The sequence below is a fragment of the Oryctolagus cuniculus genome, chromosome 17 (genome assembly GCF_964237555.1).
Source record: "Oryctolagus cuniculus chromosome 17, mOryCun1.1, whole genome shotgun sequence".
Classification (NCBI taxonomy): Eukaryota; Metazoa; Chordata; class Mammalia; order Lagomorpha; family Leporidae; genus Oryctolagus; species Oryctolagus cuniculus.
The window spans coordinates 38,925,823-38,941,957 of record NC_091448.1 but is presented as its reverse complement, the minus strand read 5'-3'; the positions used below and the strand labels follow the sequence as shown (position 1 = coordinate 38,941,957).

Genomic DNA, 16,135 nt, shown 5'->3' with positions numbered 1-16,135 from the left:
CTCATGTTTAGAAGTATTGTCTAGATTGTCAACATTGCAGTCAATCTAGTGAGAATCTGGTGTACAGTGTACCCAGATTGGGGACAGAATACAATAGAGAAAAATTCACATTTTTACTTCTCATTCCTTCCATTCCTCTTTTTCCACTGGTATTAAATATGGATTCTAGAGTACATTGCTCCAGTTTGGTTTTCAGTATTTTAGTGTACCTGTCAGAGTTCTGATTTTGGTTCATGTTGTTAGGGTTCTTCCAGTCTCAGCCTTGCTTGATGTTGCTGAGATGAAAATTCAAAAGGGGGCGGGGGCTGGTGCTGTGGCATGGTAGGTTAAGCCTCCACCTGCTGCGCTGCCATCCCATATGGGTGCTGGTTTGATTGCCAGCTGCTCTACTTCTGATCTATCTCCCTCCTAGTTTGGGAAAATTTGCCTCCTAATTTTACTGGGAAAGCATTAGAAGATGGCCCTAGTGCTTGACCCTTGCACCCACTTGTAAGACCCTGAGGAGGCTCCTGGCTCCAGGCTTCGGATTGGCCTACCTCCAGCCATTGCAGCCATTTGGGGAGTGAACCAGCAGATGAAAGACCTCTCTCGGTCTCTCCCTTTCTCTGTCTTTAACTTTCTGCCTCTCAAGTAAATAAATAACTCTTTAAAAACAAAAAATTCAAAAAGGGAAACTCCATGCAAATGAATCTCACGTAAGCCCTTGGGAACAGTTCCATCCAGCTAGGCTGGGCTTCACTTAATATACTCTTGCCTTTCTGAAGACCACATGCCTGGTTGCTTTCTGAATTCTGTATGTTTTCTTCTGACTGCTTGTGTAGAATTCCTGCTGTAAAGCAGTTGTCTATTCCAAGAGTCATAACTCTGTAAAGCAGATTATCCATTGCAAAGGATAACCAAAAATATGATTCAAAATTAAGCCATAATGTATTGGTACAACTCAGTACCTTGTGTAGGTTTTACTGTGTCAAATATTATTACACACACTTTAGGTCATTCATTAACAGATTATCTGATGTGCTCATTTACGAACATAAAAGTAATACAAACAGATGACCAATTTAAGTAATATAGAAATATATGAGGCCGGCACCGTGGCTCAACAGGCTAATCCTCCGCCTTGTGGTGCCGGCACACCGGGTTCTAGTCCTGGTCAGGGCGCTGGATGCTGTCCCAGTTGCCCCTCTTCCAGGCCAGCTCTCTACTGTGGCCAGGGAAGGCAGTGGAGGATGGCCCAAGTGCTTGGGCCCTGCACCCCATGGGAGACCAGGAGAAGCACCTGGCTCCTGCCATTGGATCAGCGCGGTGCGCCGGCTGCAGCGTGCTGGCCGCGGCAGCCATTGGAGGGTGAACCAACGGCAAAGGAAGACCTTCCTCTGTGTCTCTGTCACTGTCCACTCTGCCTGTCCAAAAAAAAATTTAAAAAAAAGAAGAGCACAAGCTCTCACAGGTAATGTAGATGTAATCTCACTTGCTAGAGTTGCTGAGTTCTAGAAAATATTGCTAAATAAAGGGGTGAAATTAAAAAAAAAAAAATATTATGAGAAATTAAATTGTCCCCTGCTCCCACTTCTCCCTATATAGCCACTATTAACTTTCTCATATGTTCTTTCAAAAGAAAAAAGTATCTTAAAATTTATTTATATCTTTGAAAGTGAGAGTTAGAGGGGCCAGATTCTTCTGTCCACTAGTTCACTCCCCAAATGGCCTCAATAGTCAGTGCTGGGCCAGGCCAGAGCCAGGAGCTAGGAGCTTCTTCTAGGTCTCCCACATGGATGGCAGGAGCCCAAGCACTTGGGCTATCTTCTCTTTTCCCATGCCATTAACAGGATGTTGGACTGGAAGTGGAACAGCCGAGACTTGAATCAGTGCCCATATGGGATGTTGCCATTGCAGGCAGTGGCTTAACCTACTCTACAACATGACACTGGACCCCAAAAGAGCATTTTGTGATTGTTTGATTTTTCTCCCCCCCCCCTTTTTTTAAAGTGTGGCTGAGTATATGATTGTTCACCATCCACAGACTCTTGGGTATCCTGTGTTACATGGTCAGGATTACTTATGAATTTAATGACTTTTAAAATCTGTTGGCATTTTTAAAACTGTACAGGCCAGAAAGGTCATGTGTCTGAGGTGAGGGATGGGTAATGAATCAATTAGAGAGACTAGGCATTAGATTATTTGAGCAGCACTTGAATATTTACTAGAAACTGTAGCAAGAGTCAGAGACATGAGCCTTGCCCTTAAAGAGGTTACTAGTAATGGCTTTGGTCATGATGAAAATCTTTAAAGATCACAGGACTGCTGTTTTCATTAAATGAATCAGTTTCTTCCCTTTAAACTTTCTACTAAAACTAAAGTAAAAACACATTATACTTATTGGAATTTCTTTTTCTTCCATTTATTTTTGGTAGCAGTACTCAAAAGCAGTAAAGTGACAGAGTTGAACCTAAGCCAGGGTTACCCATAGAGGGTTTTTTTTGTTCTTACGTAACTGAAAATGATCTCAAAATTTAGCAAATACAACTTCATCCACAGCCTTTGGCATTGAGTTGATACATGCAGAGAGAGATTACCATAACTGCTGAGGAAGTAAGAATCTTAATTTTTTATCTTTAGGTCTTACCTGGTTCTTCTGGGTTTCAATACTGTCTTTCAGGTCTGGCTACCTGCAGTAAAGGCTAAAGGGTTGGAGATTTCAGGAACATTTACTCACCGCCAAGGGCACATCTATATGGAAATGAACTTCACCAATAAAGCTCTGCAGCATATGACAGACTTTGCAATCCAGTTTAACAAGAATAGGTAAGAGATCTGAGTCCTTAGCTTGATGTTGAAACCACCATATACCTTGTGTCTATTAAGAGAATGTTCCATTTAGTAGTGCACAAAAACTCACATGTTGGGAGATGCTAGATATATATAGGGAGCCCTGGCTGCTGCAAGTCTACACTCAGTTGTCATCCTCAACTCTGAAGTCCTATGGGATTTTGGGAGGAGAAACTCTCCTATGAAAGGAATGAAAACAGAACTTACTATCTTCTTAAGAGTCCTGAACTAGAATTTTATTTGAGAAGCAGAGAGACAGAGAGGGGCTCCCATCCACTGGTTCACTCCTCACGTATCCACAATGAGAGGTGGGCATTGTGGTGCAGCAGGGACATCCACATCCCATATCCAAATGCTGGTTCCAGTCCCAGCTATTCTGTTTCTGATCCAGCTTGTTACTGTTGCACCTTGGATACAGCAATGACTGAAGTACTTAGGTCCCTGCCACCCACAAGGGAGACCCCAATGGAGTTTCTGAATGGCTTCAGCTAGGTGCAGCCCCAGCTGTTGTAGGCATTTGGAGAGTAAATCAGCTGGAAAATCTCTTAACTTTGTATATCTCCCCCTCACCCTCCCCTCTTTGTCTATGTCACTTTGCCTTTCAAGTAAGCCTTTTTTTTTTTTTCCTTTCCATTGGTTCACCCCCACAAATGGCTGCTACGGCTGGCGTGCTGCGCCGATCCGAAGCCAGGAGCCAGGTGCTTCCTCCTAGTCTCCCATGTGGGTGCAGGGCACGAGCACTTGGGCCATCCTCCACTGCCTTCCCAGGCCACAGCAGAGAGCTGGACTGAAAGAGGAGCATCCAGGACAGAATCTGGTATCCCAACCGGGACTAGAACCTGGGGTGCCGGCGCTGCAGGCGGAGGATTAGCCAAGTGAGCCATGGCGCCAGCCTCAAGTAAGCTTTTTTTAAAAAATGCATTCAGTGGAGGGCTTGGAGCAGAAATCCAGATCTCCCATTATGGGTATTAGGAACACGATTATTTTAGCACTGCTGCCTCCCGGGGTCTGCATTAGTGGGAAGCTGGAATCAGAATCCAGAGTCAGGAATCAAACCCAGGTACTCAGTATGGGATGCAGGTATGCTAACTGGAATCTAAACTGCTAAGCCAAACACTCCCTCCTAGAATAGTTTTAATAAACTCAACTGAAATCCATTTATTTATTCAGCAAATAATTGTTTTTTGTTTCAGATGTTTCTAGTTATTGGGACTAGAAGAGTAGTGAACCAAATAAAACCCCTGTCTAGAGGCCCAGTGTTGTGGTGTAGTGGGTAAAGCCGTCACCTGCAGTGTCAGCATCCCATGTGAGTGCCAGCTTTAGTCCCAGCTGCTCCATTTCCAATCCAGCTCCTTGCAAATGGCCTGGGAAAAGCAGCAGAAGATGGCCCAAGTGCCTCGGCCCCTGTACCCACATGGGAGACCTGGAGGAAACTCCTGTCTCCTGGCTTCAGCTGGGCCCAGACCAGGCTGTTGCAGCTAATTGGGTAGTGAACCAGTGTACGGAAGATCTCTCTGTCTCTGACTCTCCATCTCTCTTTGTAACTCTGACTTTCAAATAAATTAATTTTTTTAAAAACCATCTAAAGTTTGTGTTTTGGTGAGGAAAAATGATTAACATACTTTGCTTGGTGTCAGAAATATGGAAGACAAATATACATGTTAACCAGTCACATATAGGCTGACAGTCTGCTTTTAGCTGTAAATTTTCAGCCTTAATAAGGAAGAGAGCATTAAGAAGTAAAATGTTGCTGTCTTTCTGAAATATCAGTAGTTTTTATTAAATTTTATGGTTCAGGAAACTCTCTGCTAGACTAAAGGAAGGTCCATCCATTTGTGAATATAGAATAGCCTTGCTTATAACAAAGTAGTAATTGGACCCTTAAAGCAGATTTAGTAAGACTTTGTTAATGATAATTTGCATCAGTGACTATCTGACTTACGTCTAATCATTTGGAAAACCTTGTCACTTGAATTTGAAAATTTGGCACTTTAGAAGGCATTTAAATATCTAGAAAGTCTATATTTCTTTCTGACCAGTTATATGTCCAGCCATTTAAGGCGAGCTGGCTCTGTTAAAGGCAAAAGCTAATTAAAAATTTTTTAAAAAAAAAGAAAGAAAAGAAATAGGTCAAGTTATTGGGGGAATCTGATCTGTTGTGACAAATTCTACATGGCTGCAATTATCACTGTCTGCCTTTATCTTTTTTTTTTAAGAAAGGTTTATATTTTGTTCTGATAATGATGCTATTTTATAAAATAACATTAATCCTTTCTGTAAATAGTCCTTTTTTAAAGATTTATTTATTTATTTGAAATGCAGAGTTATAGAGAAGGAGACACAGATCTTCCATTTGTTAGCTCAATCCTCAAATGGCAGCATTGGCCAGACTGGACCAGGCCAAAACTAGGATCCCAGAACTCCATCTGGGTCTCCCATGTGGGTGGCAAGGCCCCAAGTGATCAGGCCAGCTTCTGCTGCTTTCCCAGGTGTATTAGCTAAGAGCTGGATCCGAATGGAGCAGCTGCAGCTCATACCAGTGCTCATATGGGATACTCTCATCATAGGAGGATACCAGCCCCAGTGGTCTATAGTTTTCTTCTATAACTTATATCTTCTTTCCCTTCCCCTATTACCCAACTCAATATTATAGTTATCCTTTGGGATCTGAGAGGGATTGGTTCCAAGATACCTTGAGGATAGCAAAATCTGAGTATGCTCAGCCCCTGCTACACACATGGGAGGCCCAGAAGAAGCTCCTGGCTCCTGGCTCTGGCCTGGCCCAGTCCCATCTGTTGTGGCCATTTGGGGAGGGAACCAGCTAATGGAAGATATCTCTCCCTGCCCCCCATACCTGCCTTTCACATAAATAAATATTTAATGAAAAATAAAATTATATATTTTCATGAAACATCTTCCTGTATACTTTAAATCATCTCTAGATAAATGATATACAAGTAGTTGTTATACTGTATTATTTAGGGAATAATGACAAAGGGGAAAAAAGTATGTGCATGTTCAGTACTAACACAACCATCGTAGGCCTAACTACATGGTACTAGAACAAGATGTGGGGCCAGCAGTGTGTAATCAAGCATGCCATAGAAATAGACTCAAGGCTTGCAAAATAGTGGGAGGCTACATTAGTGTGTGCTTACACACTTACTTCATGTGGATTCAGAGCTCTGTGTGTAATGAATTCAAACTTTGCTTTTTTAAAAATTAATAAATATTAAATACCAATAGTATGCAGAAATGGTTGCTATCTAAAAAATATAGTCATCTATATAGTTTCCTGCTATTGAGCTTACAGTCTTAAAAAGAAATAAAAGAATGCTATAAACCTACCTCAGAATGTCCTTAACTTAGAAATGGTTATTTTGGCAAATAGATGAAGTAGAATGACCTATTATTTTAGGCACAATGTTAATAGACTTTGAACATGATCCAAGGAATATTTTACTTGTCCTATTTTTTTGCCAGTTACATCAGGCTTACAAAAAAGAATACTTAGAAATTTGGTAAGAGGGCCAGTGCTGTGGCATTGCCTGTAAAGCCGCCACCTGCCACGTCAGCATCCCATATGGGTGCCAGTTTGAGACCTGGCTGTTCCATTTCTGATCCTGCCCTTTCCTTTGTCCTGAGAGAACAGTAGAAAATGGCCCAGGTGCTTGGGACCCTGTACCCACGTGGGAGACCCGGAGGAAGCTCCTGGCTCCTGGCTCGTCATTGCAGTCATTTGGGGAGTGAACCAGTGGATGGAAAACCTCTCTCTGTACTCTTTCAAATAAATTAATATTTGAGAGGTAGAGTTACAGACAGTGAAAGGGAGAGACAGAGAGAAAGGTATTACGTTCGTTAGTTCACTCCCCAAATGGCCTCAACGTCCTGAGCTGAGCAGATCCGAAGCCAGATCCAAGAGCTTCTTCCGGGTCTCCCATGTAGGTGCAAGGGCCCAAGGACTTGGGCCATCTTCTGCTGCTTTCCCAGGCCACAGCAGAGAGCTGGCTTGGAAAAGGAGCAGTTGGGACTAGAACGGGCACCCATGTAGGATACTTACACTGCTGGCGGAGGATTAACTTACTGCATCACGGTTCTGGCCCCCAATAAATAAATCGTAAAAAAAATTTTTTTTAAATAAATTTGGTAAGAAAATGAAGTATTTTAAATTACCCTGTAGGACTTTAAATGGTCCTGAGTCTTATGGCAGCAGGGTAAACTTAATGAAAAAATATTATGAATTAGAACAAGCTTGTCTTCTATTCCATTTAAAACTGGGAGGAAATTTTTTTAAATTAATTTGAAGGGGAGAGAGAAGGACACAGCGAGAGATCTCTCATCCTCTGCTTCACTCCTCCAATGCCTGAAACAACTGGAGCTGAACCACACTAAAGCCGGAGCCATGAACTCCAACCAGGTCTCCCATACGGGTGGCAGGTTCTCAACCACTTGAGTTATCACCTGCTGCTTCCCAGGGTGTGGATTAGCAGGAGGCTCGAATCAAAAGTGAAGCCAGGACTTGATCATCCCAGGAACTGCACTAAGAGTCTACTAGCTTAGTGGCAGAGACCTAGGTACCCAAGCCATCATCTATCACCTCTTGGTGTATACCACCAGGAAACTGGATGAGGGCAGGCGGGACTCAGTCTCAGATAATCGCATGTATGGGTTGCAGGAGTCCCAAGTGGTAGCCCATCCCACTGCACCAAGGCATCCACCCCTGGTAATTCTTTTAACTTAAAAGAATACAAAAAATAATTGGTTAGCGCCAGTGCTGTGGCGCAGCAGGTTAACAACACCCTGGCCTGAAGCGCTGGCATCCCATATGGGCGCTTGTTCTAGCCCCGGCTGCTCCTCTTCCAATCCAGCTCTCTGCTATGGCCTGGGAAAGCAGTAGAAGATGGCCCAAGTCCTTGGGCCCCTGTACCCACTTGGGAGACCTGGAAGAAGCTCCTGGCTCCTGGCTTCAGATAGGCGCAGCTCCGGCCGTTGCAGCCATCTGGGGAGTGAACCATCGGATGGAAGACTTCTCCCTCCCTGCCTCCCTCCCTCTTTCTCTCTCTCTCTCTCTCTCTCTCTCTGCCTCTCCTCTCTCTGTGTAACTCTGACTTTCAAATAAATAAATAAATCTTTTAAAAATAATAATAATTGGCCGGCGCCGCGGCTCACTAGGGTAATCCTCTGCCTTGCAGTGCCGGCACACCGGGTTCTAGTCCCGGTCGGGGCGCCGGATTCTGTCCCGGTTGCCCCTCTTCCAGGCCAGCTCTCTGCTGTGGCCAGGGAGTGCAGTGGAGGATGGCCCAAGTGCTTGGGCCCTGCACCCCATGGGAGACCAGGAGAAGCACCTGGCTCCTGCCATCAGATGAGCGCGGTGCGCCGGCCGCAGCGCGGCAGCCGTTGGAGGGTGAACCAATGGCAAAGGAAGACCTTTCTCTCTGTCTCTCTCTCACTGTCCACTCTGCCTGTCAAAATAATAATAATAATAATAATAATAATTGGTTATAAGTTACCTGAAAACAATAGTGAATTGATTCCAAATAGTGAATTGATTCCACAGTGAATTGAAAAAAAAAAAAAAATTTTTTTTTTTTTTTTTTTGAGAGGTAGAGTTACAGAGAGAGGGAGAGACAGGGAGAAAGGTCTTCCATCCACTGGTTCATTCCCCAGATAGCCACAACAGCTAAAGCTGAGCCAATCCGAAACCAGGAGCTTCTTCCTGGTCTCCCACATGGGTGCTAGGGCCCAAGCACTTGGGCCGTCTTCCACTGCTTTCCCAGGCCATAGCAGAGAGCTCAATCAGAAGAGCAGCTGGGATACGAACCAGCACCTATATGGGATGCCAGCGCCATAGGTGGAAGCTTAGCCTACTACACTACAGTCCCAGCCCCTTGCACAGAAATTTTTAAAGATTATCGGTATACAAGTATTTTGGTGGCAGAGTGGTAGCATCTTGAATTTTGTTTATGGAAAAAATATTTTAGCAATTTTTGGAAAAAATCAGTAATTTTCCCCTTAGAAGTCTATCTTGCTAGCATCCCCTATGGGCACAAGTTTGGGTCCTGGCTGCTCCAGTTCTCTGCTGTGGCCTGGGAGAGCAGTGGAAGATGCCCCAAGTCCTTGGGCCCCTACAATAACATGGGAGACTCAGAGGAGGCTCCTGGCTCCTGATCAGCCCAACTCTGGCCATTGTAGCCATTTTGGGAGTGAACCAACGGAAAAGGAAGACCTTTCTCTCTGTCTCTGTCTCTCATACTGTCCACTCTGCCTGTCAAAAAAAAAAAAATCATTTTTATTTGAAAGGCAGGGTGACAGGGAAAGACAGAGAAGTTATCCATCCATTGTTTCTTTCCCCAAATGCTCACAGGAGCTGGGATTGGGTTGGGGTGAAGCCAAGAGCCAGGAACTCCATTTGTTTCTACCCAGAGCATTAGCAGGAAGGTGGATTGTAAATGGAGCTATGGGGCTTGAACTGGTTCTCCAATAGGGGTTGCAGGCATCCAAAGCGGTGTCTTAAATTGCTGAACCATAACACCTGCCCCACATTCACTTTTTTATTGATTGATTGATTGATTTTTTTGACAGGCAGAGTGGACAGTGAGAGAGAGAGACAGAGAAAAAGGTCTTCCTTTTTCCGTTGGTTCACTCCCCAATGGCCGCTGTGGCCGGCGCGCTGTGGCCTGTGCACCGCGCTGATCCGAAGCCAGGAGCCAGGTGCTTCTCCTGGTCTCCCATGGGGTACAGGGCCCAAGGACTTGGGCCATCCTCCACTGCACTCCCTGGCCACAGCAGAGAGCTGGCCTGGAAGAGGGGCAACCGGGACAGAATCCGGCGCCCCGACCAAGACTAGAACCCAGTGTGCCGGCGTCGCAGGCAGAGGATTAGCCTATTGAGCTGCAGCGTCGGCCCTGCATTCACTTTTTAAAAGTGATGTATTGGAAGCTACATGAGACTTGTTTTCATGTCCTATTCCAGGGCTGCTTGTTAAACATAAAGCTTACAATCATAATTGTTATAATATACTAGAAAATTGTCCCTGTATTATAAATTATGCTGTATTTTCCGTTATTTGATAGAAATATTTTTCATAAATACTTAAAAACATCCTATTAGGTAGCTATAACTACTGAGTTAACTTTTTTTTTCTTAAAGAATTTTTTTATTTATTTGAAAGAGTTACAGAGAGAGGTAGAGCCAAAGAGAGAGAGGTCTTCCGTTCCGCTGGTTCACTCCCCAAATGACCGCAATGGCCAGAGCTGAGCTGATCCAAGCCAGGAGCTCCTTCCAGGCCTCCCACGTGGGTACAGGGGCCCAAGGACTTGAGCCATCCTCTGCTGTTTTCCCAGGCCATAGCAGAGAGCTGGATCGGAAGAAGAGCAGCCGGGCTTCAAAACCAGCGCCCATATGGGATGCCTGTGCTGCAGGCTGAGGCTTTAACCCACTGCCCCACAGTGCTGGCCCCTGTGTTAACAGTTTATACAAAGGAAGTTTACAAGTAGAACTAAAAAACTAAGCATAACTATTCCATGTAACAAAAAAATTAGCAAGTAGTTCTGAATAAAGGTTAATAAAGTCAAGAAATGCTCTTACTCTATTATCTTTACATACAAGAGAAAAAAATAAAATAGAGGAAGTTATTAACTACCTAAGGTCTCAGCTAGTTTCATAGGTCTTGCTCCAATTCTAATGATTGCATATCAGACTCTACAAATTTATTCTTGAGTGTTAATTTAGTGTTGCAGGCAGAACTGCCCAAGTAGTTAACATACCAGGCCTTGTTAAGAGCAGAAACCATGGCACCTGCCATAATGTGGTTGCAATGGAAACAATATTAATAAATAGCTGGTTTTATGTAGTGGCTTTCACAATACGTCAGGCCCTTCCTCTCATGGCAATGTTAAAGAAATGGTTTTTCCTACCTGACAAAATATTCCACACACTACTGCTTTCCCATGGCATTTACCATGTGCCCTTCAATAGGCCAGAGGCAAGGGCCACAAATGGAGACTCCCATATTATCATGGTATAATCAGCTCTGTAGTTCCTATCCCACCCTGAGATATCAGCAATGAGCTCCTTCCCATACACAATTGAAATGGTCTTGGTGGGGATCTTTCGTGATTTTTAGAGGCTATTACTTGTAAATGATGGCATGACATTTCTGGCAGATGTATTTTCTAAGGCCTCTAGCTTTTTCACAATTATGGTGAGTGACATAGGTGTCTCCCGGTATTCTTGACAAACCTGATATCTGCCAGAACTTCCTGGCAGAGGTCACAGTAGAAACCAATTCAGAATGCCAGTTGTTATTCATGACTTTGATAACTTAGCCATGATGAATTTGCCACACTGCTGATGGCAAGGGAAAAAATTTGAAAATCATATTCATGGTGTTTTTTCCCTTCAGACTCACAGAAGAGTCCTTATGGGAACTTCTGAGAATACTGCACACACAAGTACTGCTTGCCATTAGTGTTCAGGATCTTCTCTGTGGACCCAAACCCCGCTTTGCACTGACAAATTATGCTGGCTAAGGCATTGGTCATACTGCTATTGGTCATTCCAGCCAGCTACCCAGCATCACTGAAGTCAAAAGCTGCCACCCCTCAGCAGCTCTGCTGTCTACTTCAGCTATATGCTTGTCCCTTGCTCCCATACAAGTTTTTACTTTTAGGATTTTTCTGGAAATTATTTGTTTTAATATTTATTTTATTTACTTGAAAAAGTACAGAGAGAGGTAGAGACAGAGAGATCTTCCATCTGCTGGTTCACTCCCCAAATGGCCACAATGTCCAGAGCTGAACCAGTCCAAAGCCAGGAGCCAGGAGCTTCTTCCAGGTCTCCCATGTGGGTTCAGGGGACCAAGGATTTGGGCCATTTTCCACTGCTTTTCCATGTGCATTAATTAGCAGGAAGCTAGATTGGAAGTGGAACAGCTGGTGCTTGAACCAGTACCATATGGGATGCCAGCATTGCAGGCCAGGGTTTTATCTTGCTGCACCACAGCACCAGTCCCAGAAATTACTTTTTTTTTTTTTTTAAGATTTATGTATTTATTTGAAAGGCAGAGAGTTTCAGAGAGGAAGAGGCAGAGACACAGAGAGAGAAATCTTCCATCCACTGGTTCACTCCCCGATGGCCACAACAGCCAGAGCTGAGCTGATCTGAAGCCAGGAGCCTGGACCTTCCTCTGAGTCTCCCACATGGGTTCAGGGGCCCAAGGACTTGGGCCATCCTCTACTGCTTTCCCAGGCCATAGCAGAGAACTGGATTGGAAGAGGGGCAGCCAGGACTTGAACTGGTGCCCATATGGAAGGCTGGCACTGCATGCGGCGACTTTATCCATTGTGCCACAGCGCCGACCCCAGAAATTACTTTTTTGTTGTTGTTGTTTTTTTTTTTTTTCTTAATTTGACAGATAGAGTTAGCAGTGAGAGAGACAGACAGAGAGAAGGGTCTTTCTTCCATTGGTTCACCCCCAAAACGGCTGCTATGGCCGGAGCTACGCTGATCCGAAGCCAGTAGTCAGGTGCTTCCTCCCGGTCTCTTGCGCGGGTGCAGGGGCCCAAGTCCTTGGGCCATCCTCCACCTCTATCCTAGGCCACAGCAGAGAGCTGGACTGGAAGAGGAGTAACCGGGACTAGAACCCGGCGCCTATATGGGATGCTGACACCGCAGGTGGTGGATTAACCAAATGAGCCACAGTGCCTGCCCCAGAAATTGCTTTTTTTTTTTTTATTTTGTTTATTTTTTGACAGGCAGAGTGGACAGCGAGAGAGAGAGAGAGAGAGAGAGAGAGAAAGGTCTTCCTTGGCCATTGGTTCACCCTCCAATGGCCGCTGCAGATGGCACACTGCGGCCGGCGCACCGCGCTGATCCGATGGCAGGAGCCAGGTACTTATCCTGGTCTCCCATGGGGTGCAGGGCCCAAGTACTTAGGCCATCCTCCACTGCACTCCCTGGCCACAGCAGAGAGCTGGCCTGGAAGAGGGGCAACCGGGACAGAATCCGGCGCCCCGACCGGGACTAGAACCCGGTGTGCGGGCGCCGCAGATGGAGGATTAGCCTATTGAGCTGCGGTGCCAGCCCAGAAATTGCTTTTTTAATCCTTTCCATCTGTGGAATCCACTGAAGTAGCACCGTGGATACAGAGGGTCAACTATACTGTCCTTTAGATTGAATATTGTGCTTATAAGATTTGGGGTGAGTCGGCGCCGCAGCTCAATAGGCTAATCCTCCGTCTGCGGCGCCGGCACACCGGGTTCTAGTCCCAGTCGGGGCACCGGATTCTGTCCCGATTGCCCCTCTTTCAGGCCAGCTCTCTGCTATGGGCCGGGAGTGCAGTGGAGGATGGCCCACTTCCTTGGGCCCTGCCCCCCATGGGAGACCAGGAGAAGCACCTGGCTCCTGCCTTCGGATCAGCACCGTGCGCCAGCTGCAGCGGCCATTGGAGGGTGAACCAACGGCAAAGGAAGACCTTTCTCTCTGTCTCTCTCTCTCACTGTCCACTCTGTCAAAAAAAAAAAAAAAAAAAAGATTTGGGGAGTGAACCAGCGGATGGCAGATGTCTCTTTCCCTCTCTCTCTCCTCTCTCTCTCTCTCTCTCTCTGTGTAACTCTTTCAAAAAAAAAAAAAAAAAAAGAATGCTTCAACTTCTGCTTGATTTGTCCTCATTGACCCCCAGCTTTGACAGATGAGGCTGGGAGCTCATTCTGCTTCCCCCCTGCTTGCCCCCTTTCCTCCCGTTTTTGTAAAGTATATCATTTCTGCATTTCATTTTACCTTTGTCCCCACCTTGTTTTGTCTGGGATTTATGCCAACTACCAGTCCTTTAATGAAGTCTCCATTGTCATTTCTTAGATGTCTTCTGATAGGGACTCACATAGACACTATTTCTTGAATTTTCTTTGTCAAAACTGTGACCTTTGTATTTGAAAATTCATGACTTGAACTCTTGAAGTGTTTTTGCTCCTGTGTCTTTTTTCATTTGATGGTACTTTGGAAAAGTCAGTTGTCAACTAACTTTTCCTAATTTAAGTTTTTTTCATCATTTTGTCTGGCTGCCCAAAGTTGTATAGTCCAATAATTTTACTAGCATGTTCTCAATGTTGGCCAATTTGGATCAGTTTTTCCTTGAATAAGATGTGCCCTTCAATATATACATTGAAGTCTTAATTATTTAAAGAAAGTTTTCAGGGTTTTATGTGTTTAGAATTCCATTCTATTCTTTTTTTTTTTTCTTTGGTGTTTCTGATTACGAATTTATTATCTTTATCTTGTATAAACTGCTTTTCTCTAATCTTTTTTGGATGTCATCAAATATCCAGTCAGTATTAAGTATTCATATTCATATAAGGTCCCTGTACATTATAATTGGATACATGTCTTTAATTTTTAAAAGTTCCATCTCTGCCCTGTTCTTTTTTTTAAGATTTTATGTATTTGAGAGGTAGAGTTACAGAGCGAGAAAGACGGAAAGGTCTTGCATCTGCTGGTTTACTCCACAGGTGGCCACAATGGCCAGAGCTGAGCTGATCCGAAGCCAGAAGTTTCTTCTTCTGGGTCTCCCATGCGGGTACAGGGGCCCAAGCACTTGAACCATCTTCCACTGTTTTGCCAGTCTATAGCAGAGAGCTGAATTGGAAGAGGAGCAGCTGGGCCTTGAACTGCCACCCGTTGCACCACAACACTGGCCCCCTGGATATGTGTCTAGTGTTTTTAACCTATAGGTTTCTCCTCTCTCTTTTCTCAAAATTTATCTCTGAAAGAAAGTCGTCTGTTTATTGGTGCCATTCCCTACAATCTGGTTTTTGTTGATTGCATCTATGAATTGGAAATAGATCTCTAGGATTGATCAGATTCAGGATTGATGTTCTGACAAAAATACTTCATGGGGCCGGCGCTGTGGCATAGTGGGTAAAGCCACCGCCTGCAGTGCTGGCATTCCATATGTGCGCCAGTTCAAGTCCCGGCTGTTCCACTTCCTATCCAGCTCTCTGCTATGGCCTGGGAAAGCAGTAGAAGATGGCCCACATCCTTGGGCCCCTGCACCCACATGGGAGTCCGAGAAGAAGCTCCTGGTTCCTGACTTCAAATTGGCTCAGCTTCAGCTGTTGTGGCCATTTGGGGAGTGAACCTGCGAATGGAAGACCTCTTTCCCTCTGTCTCTAACTCTCTCTGTAACTCTGTCTTTCAAGTAAATAAAAATAAATCTTTAAAAAAGTATACTTGATGAGTGGTGGTGATCTCAGATCTCCCTGTGTACCACTATAGCATCTTTCGCCAGGTGTGGACTTGTTTGCTTTGGTGACACATGTCATTTGGAGTTTGCAGGTCTTCACTGACTTGGAAGTTTTTCAGACGTGGAAATTGTGGATTTGTAGGGATTTTCCCCCCTTTCTCTGTTTTGCTGTACATTATTTCCAAGAAGAGCAATGAAGAGATAAGAAACTATGCTTGCTGCTATACCCTGTCTCAAAATTGACCTATGACAGCTTTGCTGACCATGAGAACAAGATCAAAAAAGCAAAATGGGGTTTTGGCCTGTGAATGATAACCCTGAATGGGTGATACAAATTCTCAGGGTCATTTCATTACACATTTTGCTACTCTAAAGTATAGTTTATCAGAGAAGAGAAAATTGTTTATCTTGCCAATATAACTCTTTAAAGATATATTTTATTTCAACTCATCATTTTATAAATATTAGTCCTATCTTCCTATTTAGAATATAAATTTAATGTAAATTTTTATCATTCATTTGTTTTTTCCTTCTCAGCCCACTTTTCCCTTTTGGTTCCATCTTAGTAAAGTTTCATTCTTGTGTTTCTCACACTGTCAGTCCTTCCACAGGCTTTTTCTTTTTTTCCAATGTAACTTCAGATTCTGAGTTTGTCATCTTTTTGCCATTCTTATTATTATACCGTCTTTCTTTGAGAAATCAAACTGGTGGATATTCCTTGCTTGCCTTAGGCTTAGAAAGTGGCCATATTTGTATTTGAGTCTACAACTTACCCTAATCATTTGGAATATGTAAGTCTGTCAGTCCTAGTTTACCAGAACTAACTCTTTCCCTTTCCTAGGGATTAATTGTGTCATATGTAAATGAACCAAAAAGAAAGAAAGTGAGAGTTACTAATAAATAATCCTCTAGATGGATTAGACAAGCTATTAAGCTAATGAAATAAATATAAATTTATTGTCCTTTTCTTTACTAAGGGTTATCGAAGGATTGTTTATAAGAAAAGATGCTCAGTAAACCTGTCCCTCTAGTGACATGATAAGCAGAATCCTAGCATTAGCAAAGAAA

The 16,135-nt window shown here is 44.0% G+C and overlaps 1 protein-coding gene and 1 pseudogene across 14 annotated transcripts in view; one reads left to right on the top strand and one right to left on the bottom strand.

Moving 5' to 3' along the window:
• Window positions 1-16,135, top strand: part of AP2B1 (adaptor related protein complex 2 subunit beta 1) — a 153,867-nt gene that overhangs the window by 92,217 nt on the left and 45,515 nt on the right. For all 14 annotated transcript variants that reach the window (XM_002719241.5, XM_008271129.4, XM_070061057.1 and 11 more), the window contains one exon: window positions 2,660-2,805. In XM_002719241.5, the coding sequence (XP_002719287.1) occupies window positions 2,660-2,805 (146 nt within the window). The remainder of the gene's footprint in view (window positions 1-2,659; window positions 2,806-16,135) is intronic.
• LOC108178537 (LIM and senescent cell antigen-like-containing domain protein 1 pseudogene) lies at window positions 10,490-11,387 on the bottom strand (annotated as a pseudogene).